The 13370-nt window shown below is 49.4% G+C and overlaps 7 protein-coding genes across 7 annotated transcripts; 6 read left to right on the forward strand and 1 right to left on the reverse strand.

Moving 5' to 3' along the window:
• Positions 1-117: 117 nt before the first annotated feature.
• J7337_009227 (uncharacterized protein) lies at positions 118-867 on the reverse strand (the record flags this gene model as incomplete). The annotated part of the gene is made up of 1 exon (XM_044826828.1): positions 118-867. One exon carries the CDS (start codon positions 865-867, stop codon positions 118-120), a length of 750 nt encoding a protein of 249 aa, XP_044677422.1.
• A 183-nt stretch (positions 868-1050) lies between these two features.
• J7337_009228 (uncharacterized protein) lies at positions 1051-3537 on the forward strand (the record flags this gene model as incomplete). The annotated part of the gene is made up of 3 exons (XM_044826829.1): positions 1051-1234; positions 1474-2755; positions 2814-3537. 3 exons carry the CDS (start codon positions 1051-1053, stop codon positions 3535-3537), a joined length of 2190 nt encoding a protein of 729 aa, XP_044677423.1.
• Positions 3538-3798: 261 nt separating this feature from the next.
• On the forward strand, positions 3799-4224 carry J7337_009229 (uncharacterized protein; the record flags this gene model as incomplete). The annotated part of the gene is made up of 2 exons (XM_044826830.1): positions 3799-3948; positions 3991-4224. 2 exons carry the CDS (start codon positions 3799-3801, stop codon positions 4222-4224), a joined length of 384 nt encoding a protein of 127 aa, XP_044677424.1.
• A 235-nt stretch (positions 4225-4459) lies between these two features.
• J7337_009230 (uncharacterized protein) lies at positions 4460-6909 on the forward strand (the record flags this gene model as incomplete). The annotated part of the gene is made up of 3 exons (XM_044826831.1): positions 4460-5036; positions 5121-5786; positions 5831-6909. 3 exons carry the CDS (start codon positions 4460-4462, stop codon positions 6907-6909), a joined length of 2322 nt encoding a protein of 773 aa, XP_044677425.1.
• Positions 6910-7688: 779 nt separating this feature from the next.
• Positions 7689-9830, forward strand: J7337_009231 (uncharacterized protein; the record flags this gene model as incomplete). The annotated part of the gene is made up of 4 exons (XM_044826832.1): positions 7689-7959; positions 8004-8179; positions 8223-9388; positions 9431-9830. 4 exons carry the CDS (start codon positions 7689-7691, stop codon positions 9828-9830), a joined length of 2013 nt encoding a protein of 670 aa, XP_044677426.1.
• Positions 9831-10085: 255 nt separating this feature from the next.
• On the forward strand, positions 10086-11467 carry J7337_009232 (uncharacterized protein; the record flags this gene model as incomplete). Its single annotated transcript, XM_044826833.1, has 4 exons — positions 10086-10626; positions 10668-10975; positions 11019-11091; positions 11142-11467. 4 exons carry the CDS (start codon positions 10086-10088, stop codon positions 11465-11467), a joined length of 1248 nt encoding a protein of 415 aa, XP_044677427.1.
• A 184-nt stretch (positions 11468-11651) lies between these two features.
• On the forward strand, positions 11652-13007 carry J7337_009233 (uncharacterized protein; the record flags this gene model as incomplete). The annotated part of the gene is made up of 1 exon (XM_044826834.1): positions 11652-13007. The coding sequence occupies one exon, from the start codon at positions 11652-11654 to the stop codon at positions 13005-13007; it is 1356 nt and encodes a 451-aa protein (XP_044677428.1).
• Positions 13008-13370: the final 363 nt, after the last annotated feature.

Here is a 13370-nt window from a genome sequence, read left to right on the forward strand (position 1 = left end):
AATGGCATTGCGGTCGTGTAGATGAGAGTTCGGGCGTAGTTTATGAGGTACTCTCGTGTCGTAGGGGAGCACAAAACGATAGCTGCATGGTTAGCTTTGTTTCTGCGCGGTTTGAGTTTACTCACCTCCAAAAGAACTCATTGCTTTGCCAAAAGTGTGCAATCGTGCGAATATTTCCTTCTCCAAACCCAATTCGCAGACCAGACCTCGTCCTTGGTGACCAAAAATGCCTGTTGAATGTGCCTCGTCGACGATGATGTAGCCGTTCGTCGGGAGTCTCCTTTTGACGCATTCGACAATCTCTTTGAGAGGAGCAACATCGCCATCCATGCTGTAAACACCCTCAACAAGGATAAAAACCGACTTCTCGCTCCCAATTCCACTCAAAACATCATCGAGACCGCCCTCCCCATACACACAGTTATGCTTAAACGATACCCTCCGTCCCGCGCGACTCAACCTCATTCCATCATGAGCACTCGCATGAATAAGCTCATCATACACCACAACATCCCCCGGCTGCGGCAAACAGCTCACAAGACCAACATTGGCATCAAACCCCGAATTGAACAACAATCCAGCATCTGCATTGTGAAATGCCGCAATGTCCCTCTCCAGATTCTCGGCGAGGGTTGAATTGCCGTCCAACAGCCGTGAACCTCCAGACCCTAGCAACGGAGGCGGCGCTGCATGATTCTCAACAAGGGACTGATACGCGATTCGAATTTCCGGTACCGAAGACAGTGAGAGGTATGCATTTGAGGAAAAATCGACATTGTCAGCTGGAAACGTCGTCAATCGTCGCAATTGCGACCGTTTCTCACGATCTAATAATCGCGCTTTCAACTTCTCCTCCAATTTCGACATTGTCACAAAGTTAAAAACTCACTCACAGGTCACTTCACTCGGTAAAGCATGCGGAATTTGTTGGGTTTAGTACATGTTGAGCCCCCCGCCCCGCCCGGAGCTCTTTGCCGTGCCGATCTAGACCCTGTTATAAACCGCGGCATTCCACCTCAACCCTTTCGTCCATCTCACCCATCGCAAAAAATGGCGCCCGTGCCTGCTCTTCTCTGGCGATCGCTGCGAGCGCATCAGGTCTACGGTGCGAATACTGATGTGGGCAAGACGATTTTCAGCACGATTTTGTGTAATGCTGCGAGTAAGCGGGGTGACAAGACATGGTTTCTTAAGCCGGTTTCTACGGGGGCTGCGGATGAGGCCGATGGATGGTGTAAGTTTTTGGGATGTTGAAGGGATTAAGCTAATTTGAGTAGAAGTTGGGTGATTTTGGGAGACATTGTCTAACGAGGTAGTCATATTCAACGATATGCTCCGTCGACGAACCATGAGACGCTGTTCCAATACGACATTCCGTGCAGTCCTCATATAGCTGCGAAGGCATCTGGCAAGGTATGGAGTCAATTGGTTGATGAACGAAGCTTACAGAGTAGCCAATTCCATCTGATCAAGATGTTCTCACAAAGATCTACGACACCACATCGCGATACGCGTCTCAAGGACCAGGATGGCTGTTTCTAGAGACTGCTGGAGGCGTTCATTCACCTGGTCCATCTGGTACGACCCAGGCAGATCTATACGCTCCATTGCGTGCGCCAGTCATTCTCGTAGGCGACTCAAAGCTCGGTGGTATCTCACAGACCATTTCTGCTTATGAGTCCTTGCGAATGCGCGGCCATGACATTGAGTCAATTCTTCTCTTCCAAGACATGAAGTACGAAAACTATCAATACCTACGAGACTACTTTGGAAAGCTGGGCGGCATCTCAGTCGACACAGTCCCTGAACCACCTGCTCGACTCGATAATGAACAACAAGACATTGAGCAGATGAAAGAGTACTACGCCTCTCGCAACATCGACCACGTCCTCGAAGCTCTTGACAAACGAGGAAAAGACCGAATCTCTCGTCTCGAATCAATGACCTCCAAAGCAAGCAAATCAATCTGGTACCCCTTCACCCAGCAAAAGCTCGTCACCGCCGATACAATCTCCGCCATCGACTCAGCCCACGGCGACTATTTCCAAGTCCTCAACCCCTCCCCCTCCACTCCCAATCTTCTCCAACCTGCCTTTGACGGCTCAGCATCATGGTGGTCCCAAGGTCTCGGCCACGCCAACTCGCGCCTCACCCTCGCAGCAGCCTACGCAGCCGGTCGGTACGGCCACGTAATGTTTGCCGAGGCAATCCACGAGCCTGCATTAGCGCTGGCGGAGATGCTCCTCAAGGGCGCAGACAATCCGCGATTTTCACGTGTTTTCTACTCTGATAATGGAAGTACCGGGTGTGAAGTCGCTGTAAAGATGGCGCTGCGGGCGGCGAGGCTGCGGTATGGATGGGGACCGAATGATAATGTTCATATTCTGGGACTCAAGGGGAGTTATCATGGGGATACTATTGGTGCGATGGATTGTGCGGAGCCGTGTGTTTATAATGAGAAGATTGAGTGGTATGAGGGCAAGGGGTATTGGTTTGACTATCCTACCATTCAGTGCGTCAAAGGGAAGTGGGTTGTTCAGGTTCCCGAGGGTCTGAGGGATGAACTGGGACAGGATTCGGATCTCAGATCGATCTCGGAGGTTTTTGATCTTGAATCTCGGCTCAATACCGAGCACTACCGAAAGTATGAGCGGTACATTGTGGGTGTTCTGTCAAAACTCCAAGCTTCTGGACGCAAGTTTGGCGCTCTCATGATGGAGCCGATAATTCTCGGCGCAGGAGGCATGATCTTTGTGTGAGTCTTTTCCCTCTTCTTATCCAGTCCTTTTGTTATTGAGTGCTGATAAATTCAGTGACCCCCTCTTCCAAAGAGCCCTAGTGGACGTCGTCCGTCGATCCCCTCACCTCTTTGGCAAAGGCTCTAGCCCCAAGGATCCACTCTCATGGTCTGGACTCCCCGTAATTTTCGACGAAGTTTTTACCGGGCTATACCGCCTTGGTCGGTTCACGGCGGCGTCATTCCTCGGCACCGACGCCGACATCTCAGTCAACGCTAAACTACTTACGGGCGGGCTTGTACCGCTCTGCACGACCATGGCATCAGAGAGTATTTTCGATGCGTTTGTTAGTGATGACAAGAGCGATGCTTTACTGCATGGACATTCTTACACAGCGCATGCTGTTGGGTGTCAAGTTGCTGTTGAGTCGGTGCGGGAGATGCAGGATATGGAGAAGAGGGGAGAATGGGAATGGGCGGAGAAGGATTGGGAGGAGGATACGCAGGCTTGGTCTGTTTGGTCGAGAGAGTTTGTTAACAATGTCTCGCACAATCAGCAGGTTTTGGGTGTCTGGGCTCTTGGAAGTGTTTTGGCAATTAGCTTGAGGGATGAGGATGGTGTTGGGTACAAGAGTTTGGCCGCCAAGAAACTTCAGACTCATTTGAGAGAGGGAACTGGGGCTTGGAATGCTCACAGTCGAGTTTTGGGCAATGTTTTCTATGTCATGGCGAGTCAGAAGACGAGTCGACAGAGTCTTCAAGAGCTGCAGGGGCTGTTATTGGGGGCTTTGAGTAAATAGTCGCGTCATAAAATGAATTCTCCTGCTTAAATGGCTTCAGTCTTGATAGCATCAGCGTCTGCTATCTCGATAACCGTTATGTACATTTGCTTCTTTACCCGAGTCATGGCACCTCCCACCAACCAATTCATGACGTTATGCAATTTCTGGGGTGATAGACACGCCCCTGCAGGGTTGACGTGTCGGAGGGGTCCACGTCAATTGTCACGAAATCTCAGTTTTACCCCAAACACATCAAAGATTGACCAAAAACCCATCAAAATGAGTTCAAAACAGTTGTACGAAAAGACGCGCGAGCAGTCAATCTCTGACTTTGAAGCGCAGACCAAAGACCTTCAGAAAGAGCATCCTGATATCGACTTTAAAGCAGCCGTCATCGAACCAACCATGAATCTCATGTTTGACATCAAGGTATGTTTATCGATGATGTCTAGAGCGTACTGACATTTCCAGGAAAACCTCACCGAAGATGAGCGCAAGAAACACGAGGAATACATCACCCGAATGCTTCAGAATACCGGCAATCTGTCCAAGGCAGAGAAATACCTTTGGCAGGCCAGAGACTACCTGAGGCCCTACCCTGACGTCCTCAAACAATTTGACGACATCTACATCAACCAGAGACCAATCCACGTCATGTTGACTCAACTCCACGAAACATTCCACCAAGCAAATAGACATTCATAGACATATCCAGAATCCATTAGCCTAGTCTGCCTGTCTGCCTGTCTGCCTACTAGCCAGTTCCCCGCTCACATGACGCCCCATCAATAGGGCGTGATGACAAGGTTTCCCTTTTCTCAGCCAATCATAAATCACCAGACAATGCCGCCACTTGATAACCTTTACTGAAGGGATCAGACCTCTCTTCTTCACCTTTACAGTGACGTGCATGCATTGACCCCTACACTCACTGCTCACCATGAATTTCAACAGCCCCAATCTCTTCACAGACGTCGACCTATTGGACGGCTTCATCAGCGATGATTTAACCCCCTACATGTCCGACTCTGCCCCTCCACCAGACCTATCAAGCACAATCCCCAATCCTGCTCCAACCCATCCCGCGCCGCAGATTCCCTTCACGCCCCTGTCCCTGCATGGCTACACGCAACCAGCGCCGCCTGCAAAGGTCGGCGGGAGATTCACGAGGGAGTCGGTGCGGATACTGAAGAATTGGCTCGCGACGCATCAGAACCATCCGTATCCGCGCGAGCCTGAGCGGCGGATGCTGCAGGAGGAGACGGGGCTTACAAAGACGCAGATATCTAATTGGTTGGCTAATGCGAGACGAAGGGGAAAGATCCCGTCGAGTGCTTCTTCGCCGAGACATGGGGAAACGCCTGCGATGGATATTCCGCCTAGACCTGGGACGCCGGCTGTGAGGAATACGTCTGATATGGATCCGCTGCAGCGATGGGTTGATTCGCCGCCTGAGGATGAACCTGCTGCTGTTACTGCGATTGCGAGAGCTGTAGCATCTGTGCGACCGCAATCAGGTGAGTTTGGTGTAGCGTGAGTGAGTGAAGCTAACAGAGTAGGTTCATCGAGTCCATATACGAGACTATCGCGAACGCCTTCAGTAAGAAGTGTCGGGACATCACGATCCAGCTCAATCAGCTCAGTCAATTCTCACACGAGTCGCTCATCACTCGGCCTCAATGAGCTATTCAGTCGGGGAAGTTCTCGTCGCAGAAGACGTGCATACAAAGAAGAACGACGATCTCTCGCAGCTCCCCGAAAAGCATTTCAATGCACATTCTGCACCGAGACTTTCCGAGCAAAACACGATTGGTCACGACACGAGAATTCGTTGCATCTGCCTTTGGAACGATGGGTCTGCAGTCCAGAAGGACCTCGTGGCCAAAAAGCCGATAGTCCCGAGACACGATGCGTTTTCTGCGGCCACGTCGATCCTGATGATGCACACATCGAGACACATAATTACTCAGCGTGTAAGAATCGACCTGTACAGGAGCGCACGTTTAACCGAAAAGATCATCTCAATCAGCATCTGAAACTCGTCCATAATGCTAAATTCGCCGAGTGGCCTATGCGACAGTGGAAAGCTCCTCCGCCAGCAATTCACTCACGATGTGGCTTCTGCAATCTTGTGATGGAAACGTGGATCGATCGTGTGCATCATCTAGCGGATCATTTCAAGACCGGCAAGACTATGGCTGACTGGAAGGGCGATTGGGGATTTGAGCCTCATATTCTCGAGCTTGTCGAGAACTCGATTCCTCCTTGTGAGTTCATCGTCAATGTATTAGTGGAAGTACTGACTTTGCAGATTTTATCGAAACTGAACGAAATAGTCCGTTTCCATTCGAAGGCAGCCGTGCACTCGTTGAAACACCCCGAACAGCTTATGAGTTGCTTAAGCTGGAGCTTGCGTATTTCATGCAGAATCACTTTTACAAACATGCGCGAATGCCGACCGGGGACGAAATGCAGCTCGAAGCGTGTCGAATTCTCTTTGCTTCAGAACCGCTGTCTCACGTTGATCTAGTCTGCCCATCGTGGCTTCGAGATCTGGTGTTTTCGAACGTTGCAATTTCACAACAAGCTCAATTCGGACCGATGAGATCCAACGCCGAGAGTCGACTTTCTTCACTGGAAATTAGTGGAAAGAACAATATTTTTGAAGGATGTCCATTCGAGACACAGTTGCAAGAGTTTGTACAAGCAAAACAGCTCTTGGGATTGAGTATCAGGGATGATGAGTTGCGAGAAGAATGCTGTAGGATCGTTGGCCGATTGGAGGAAGTTTCAGCGACACCATCCGATTTCATCGCGAATTGGCTCATCAAAATCATTCATTTACCTGGCGATTGGCTTCTCCCTTTCCGACAACGTACAGGAATCGAGTTAATCGGATTATCCGAGGGAATGAACTTGAACGCGATGATCCAAGACTACACGCGCCTTGAACAGGAACTCGGGGCTTATCTCGATCTACAGCGCGTCATTGGCATCGAACCACCCGACGACGACCTCCGTCGACAAGCGCGCGTTATTGTCCATGGCTCAGACTCAAATCTCAATCACACAGCAGCAGACGACGATTATTGGCTGGCCGCATTTCGACAGCGACATTCCACGACGACGGAAAATCCTGAAGCTTGGAACACGCCACTTCGGCCGGATCCTCATCTCCTCGCCGCTCGAGGACTCGTTCTAAAAACAAGTACAGCTTTCCTCAATGATCATAATTACTGGCGATGGTTCACGCAGGAATTGAGACGTTGGGTATCGGCCATAATGTCCCCCCATAACCCAGCGAGTCGCGTTCCGTCGGATGAAGAGATCCAACATTACGCGCGATGGATCAGTTACAACGAGTACGTACCCTCAAACCTCAAGTGGTAGACATTTCTAACAATTTAGCGACGACCCATTTAATCAGACCATCGCAGAGAACAAAGATTGGCTCGAGGCGTTTAAACGAGACGTCGGTATCACAGAGGCGCTTAACAATGGCCAGATATAACGATCAACAAGAATGTCACGCTTATTAAACTCTAACGAGAACTCTAACGGGAAAATAATAACTCTAACTTTGCAAGTTTAAAGAATTTAACCTTTTACTCTTATCTGCCGCCAAGTGAAACTCCCGACGTTTGCAATTCATCCGAAACTCGGGTCAGACTTTGCCGAGGCTTTTGACGTGGATAAGCTTTGAGATTCGGCCAATTGTAAATGTTTGTAGAATAGGAGGATCTGCAATGACTCCTAGAGTAAAATAGGCAATTCAAGTAGATGTTGTTCATGTAATTACTGACTATCAAGAGTGTTGGAATAAGCTTACAGACTCAGCTCGCAATAGCCTTCTTATACAGGCAATTCAACGTTTAGCCCCAGCATCAGCCGCCGGCTTATAGGGCTGATCTCAACAAGCACGCATTCTGAATAGCCGAAACGGGATAATGTCAACTGGTTTCAAGGCACGGCTTGTGGGGGTAGGTCCACGCTACACGTAACCCAAGATCGTCAGCTTGCCCGACAGTTTGGGGGCTAACGATTTCATACCCGCGATTGGCCAGAGGCAACATGGGAAGCCTGTAAGCCAAGATGTGCAGTCTTGGCGAACACGTTTATATAACGAGTTTCCCACTCGCTGGTGAGATTAATGGGCAGCAGTTATTACAATGTCGTTTTCTACCCTGGTGGTGGGTATTTTCTACCTTGCTGGTGTTTCTGCCGCTTCTGTTTCGAGGCAGATACAGCTTGGTGGCCATGAGTACTTTGTTCCTCCGACTGCAGCGTGGACGTTGAATTCGTGGGATGCTGATGTGGATGCTGAAGAGTTTACGCCGTTGACGGTGGTGAATTTGAACGGGACGGCAAATGCTGAGCGTGTTGCCGCTGCGCTGGGGGAGTATGAGAAGGATGATGTTTGGACCAAGGAGTTTACTCAGGGTATGTTGTACGATCCACCTACTTGACGTATCTGACGGTCGCAGCTTTGTACATCAAGTCCGATAAAGAGGTTGCCTTCAACTCCTCAAAGTACAACGTTTCAGCAGTATACACCGGCCAACAGTCCGTGCCTGCGGGTCCATACTTTGTGCATCGCTACACGGGCAATGTCTTTCAGGCTTACCGTCTATATGTCGACACCAACCAAGCCTTTATCCAAGTAAGCTCCCCGCTTATGCACTAAACATCGCTGACAGTAGTAGTCCACGTACCAAGACCCCTCCGGAACCCACCATCCCCTTCGCGCCGGCGCCCTCTCCGCCGGAGGTCTCACGATCGCCGTCCCATCGCGTCTGTACTACACCCCCACGAAGGATAAACCTCTCGCTGGTCTTCGCCTTGGTGTCAAAGATCTATACGACCTCAAAGGAGTCAAGACAAGTGGAGGCAACAGAGCTCTGTATGAAATGAGCAAGATCAAGACCAAGACTGCTCTATGCGTACAGAAGCTCATCAATGCCGGTGCTGTAGTCGTTGGAAAGAACAAAATGTCCGAGTTTGCGTTTGCTGGCGGATACGTCACCGAGCACATCGATTACCTTCTCCCCTTCAACCCTCGAGGTGATGGGTACAATTCGCCTGGTGATAGCTCTGGTGGGTCAGCTGCTGCTGTCGCTTCGTATGACTGGCTTGATGCTAGCATGGGAAGTGATACAGGCGGTAGTATCCGTGGCCCTGCACTTCAGAATGCTGTTCACGGCAATCGCCCTACTCAAGACGCTGTCAATCTCACTGGGGCTCTTCCTCTTTCATCAGCCATGGACACCTCGGGCATCATTGCCAGAGACCCTGCCATTCTATCCAAGTTCACCCGATCTCTTTACGCTGGCACGATTAGAGAGTATTCTGGGTTGCCGTCTGAAGTCCTCTTAGACAGCGGGAGTGAAAGGTTTCTCCTTAACCTTGAGAGAGACTCCCCCAAAGCAGCGACTGCAGTAGGGGAGTTTTTGAACAGCCTCACCAATCTCCTCTCTACCGATGGGAGTGTCTTCTCGATTGACTCAGCCTGGACAAACTCTACACCAAAGGCGTTCAGCGACGTGGACCTCTCCAACATGGTGGGCAGTGTCTATCTGAACTTGACTACCTATGAACAATGGAACGAGTTTGGTCAAGAATATGTTGAGGAGTACAAGAGCCTTCATGATGGCGCATTCCCTCATATGGTGCCTGAGATTCGCGAAGGGTGGATGAACGCCAATAAGACAATGACACAGTCGACGCATGAGGATGACTTGGCTTCCAAGAAAGGTATAGAAGACTGGGTCGCAAGCGAGTTTCTGACTGCTGATACCAAGAGCTGCTCGAATGCTGTCTACGTCTATCTCTCAGCCAGCTATCCTTCATACAAGCCTGATGTTTCCCAAGAGTATGTCACCCCTGTCGATTCATATCACCGCTAACAAATCAGTGGCTCAAATCCGTATATCCGACAGCTTCTCCAAGCCAGTTCTGAACAACAGTCTCTCATTACCCAGCTCAACACCACCGTCAACTGTAACTCCACCCTTGGGTCTGAAGAAGCCTGCGAGGAATCCCTGGAAGCAGAAAAAGCAAACTCCAACAACTCAGGCAGTCAGACCGTGTACGCCGGAAGACTCGCCTCTGTGGCAGGACTTCCAGACTACGCAGTCTCACTCGGCATGTTTGACCTCGGCTCATTCTCTAACTCAACCCTCCAGAAAGAGCTTGTTCCTGTAGGAGTCAACATAATGGCGGCAAAAGGCTGTGACTTTGTAATTCTCGACATCATAGAGGCACTCCACAAAGAGGGTGTTATCAAGACAGCCAAGACAGGTAAAACATCATAAGTAGTAATGAGATAGTCAATAATTGTTGTCCCTAATAGATCCCCGCAATTTGGGACCAGAGGACGACATCATCCGGGCGGGGAAGCTTTATCGCGGTGAATTACTGTAATTGGTTTAGTTTATTAACATTGCATCACGTTTGATACGCTGATGGTGAGTCGGGTAAGTAATCCGCAATTGGAAAGTTTCTGGGCACAGTATCATCGCTACGACTATTTAACTTCAACGTTGTTCTGGCCTGTTTCATCATCAACCATGTCTTTACTACTTGGATCAATGGGTCTTGGTCAAGAAATCGTTCTCATTGCCTTTGCGGCAGTGGGATTATGTTTGTTCGCTGTGTATGAATGGATGCGCAATATGAAACCTGCTGGTATGTCTTCCGACAAGTTCGAGACTTTGTCTAACAAGATAGTCAAAACGGATCTTGAATGGAAGACTCCTCCACCCAAGCCTCTGCTCGACTTTGACCTTGACGAAAAGAAGCCTGAGCTTTACCGACCCTGCCGCCATGGACCCAACCACGTCACCATGGGCATTCGAAAGATGGACTGGAACAATTGGATTGAGATGGACTCCAACTTTCTGTGGTATCACGATCTCAAGGTCTCTGAGCTCGAGAAGGATATTGATGCGCATGTTCGATATGTTGACAACACTGTTACTCGAGACGCCTGCTTCGAGGTTCTAGAGGAACTGACTGCATACTTGACTGTTCGGTATCCCAAGATCTTTCAGCTCAGCAACGGCATTCTTCGCAATACTTTGACCAAGGAAGAGTTCAACTACCCAGCCAGTGTGTATCACCCTCAGAGTCAAGACCCAGCTGACCATCAGATAATCCCAAGGAAGCGATGGCCACAGCTGCCAAACTGGTCCAGGACGATCTTATCATCATGGTTGAAGAAGACGGCAAGTTGCATCATTCCTTATTTTACTCGGCTGACATTTTAGACGGCCAATACCACCTTGACGCTGGAGCTGTCTGCCTACCTGGCTTTTGGCGATTGAGCGAAAAGTTCAGAATGTCTCTAGACACTCTACACATTGAAGCCAAGGTTCCTCATTACCAGTCAAAGCTGCAAAAGTCTATGAACCGCTTCTTCAAGACGATGCAGCCAGATAAAGCAGTGATCCGTAACAACGTGAGTATATTCCCAGTTTCCCAGTACGTTGCTGACCATTTAGTTCTTCATTCAACTCGATGACGGTCTTCACTGGTCTCACCGAATGGGCGATCAAGACAGTAATGAAGTAGCCTGTAAGTATATCACGGCCTCCACTCAAAACACCCTAACATTTCTTACTTAGCCTGGGAAACGGCAAATGACAAGGGTCTCACCATAAACGACCTCTACTTCCGTTCCGAGAGACAATCCCTCCGACGACTTCCTCGATCTAAAGCCCTCCTCTTCACGGTACGCACATACTTTGAGCCAATCACTACGATCGCACAAGAACCCCATGTCCCAGGGCGCCTGGCTGAAGCAATTGAGAATTGGGATGAGGCAGCTTCAAAGTACAAGGGCAAACATCACTGGGCGGATATTCTGTTGCCGTATTTGCACGAACAAGACGAGTTGCAGAAGGAATCAGGGGTTTTGGAGAAAGTTCCAGAGGGAAGCTTCCCGTATTAGAAAGAATAGGCAGAAACATAAATGATCTGATTACTCGTTATGTCTCACTCACCCTGGCCAATGGGGATCTACGGACTAATATTATTCCCGCCAACATGTCAGCCTGCTTACGCGGTGGCATCTGGGGCGGTAAGACCTCACCAACTCCATTGCAATCCAGAGATACAAGCCGAGATAAGTCGCGATGTCGCTCCCTGAGTTCCGTTACTTCTTGGCACTCCCCTTGGAGCTCCGCCAAGAAATCTACAGATTAGCTACGCCCCCCCGCTTTGTTGAAGTCCGACGATCTACTGAGCAAGATTACGATGAATTCGCGGAGCATATACGCGCAACACCAAACGCCATTCGACTAGACGAGTCTCTCACGCACTTCTCCTTCAATTGGCGATCTCAGATCCCGTCTAGGACCAAGCAGCGAACACTTGAACGCTATGGCTTTTCGAGCACCAAGTCCCCGTATCAGCCTTGGAACGTCTCCAAGCTTGCACCTCAAATCAGTCTTGACTGGCTAAGCGAGAATCCTGCTTATGCTTGGGAGCTTTGTAGAGAGGGCCACATGTTTAGCAACGCCCCAATTCCTGCACTCTTGCATACATGCCGTGAATCTCGAGACCACTTGATCAAGAGAGGCTATCAGCTTGCCTTTCGCACACGGTCTCACGGTCCTCGAACATGGTTCAATTTTGAGACGGATGTTCTATTCATCTCTCAGGGGGACGATTGGGGTACTAAGCATCGAATGCTCAGTGGCTGTGTGTGGGATATCGGTCAATTCCATCCCATCGACATGCAAAAAGTCAAAAGAATTGCCTTGGACAACTCTACAGGCTCGCTTTATCTCTCACACCCCAGTTTTTCCGAGCGCAATTATAAGTTCTCTGATCTTTCATCTGTATTACGACTCTTCCAGCATCTCAAGGAGCTGCTTTTGGTGGAATGGACAGACCTCTACATGGACGAAATCCGCCCGTGGAATATCTCAACCGCCAAGGGGCAGAAACGACACAGCTACGACACACAATATCTTTGGAGCTACCAACCCGTCAGCGAGGTTGATGCATCTTTGCAAATGTTTCCGCCGAAGGACTATTCGAATACCTTGGTAGTAACATGCATCGGACCATACGGAGAACTTCTCAAGCATCACAAAACGCTACAAAGAAATGGGTACTTTGATATAGTTCAGAACTGTCTACAAGATAAGCTTGTTAAAAGCCGAAACTCTGTGGTTTCAAGACACAAGCCGGATGTGGACTTATGGTGGGAGATACCAAAAGTCACCGCCGTGCATGTCATGTCAAATTGGGGACATGAACATCTTGGCCGGGCTCGGGAGGAGGCCTTGAGTCGGGCGTACGAGCTTCGACAGAAGTGGCTGGCTGAGGAGAAACGACGCCATAACCCTCTGTCGCATGGACAAGTATATGACTTTGAGGCGGATGAAGAGGCATTTAACCTCGTTTTAGAGTCAGAGGATCCATTTGAGGCGCAACGGACATGGTGGATTCGGCAAGGGATAATCGCTTTCATTGATGAGTGAGAAATTGAGAAGTGTTCGGTAAAAGATGATGCATTCGCTAGGATGACGTCTCTTCACAACCAAAGTCAAGCGAGGTCAGCAAAGAATGGCAGAATCAAGGCTATTTACTCTTCGCATGTCCTGATGTACAAAGCTCTCTTACTTTCGTAATCTTCCTGGCATTTCACCCTAATTCAGTGATGCGGTGAGGTGAAGGAGTGACGGCTAGCAGAGTATCCAGTGGACTTTTTGTAAGCAGTGTAGTAGATTATCTGCAGTGACAAGGATACCTTTTTCCTATCTAGGTTTAGTCAGGTATGCATCAAAGAAGGAGGCATTTCGATTTACAGCTTAAGGAGCTCAGACTCTATAAGTATTAACTGC

The sequence above is a fragment of the Fusarium musae genome, chromosome 7 (genome assembly GCF_019915245.1).
Source record: "Fusarium musae strain F31 chromosome 7, whole genome shotgun sequence".
NCBI lineage: Eukaryota > Fungi > Ascomycota > Sordariomycetes > Hypocreales > Nectriaceae > Fusarium > Fusarium musae.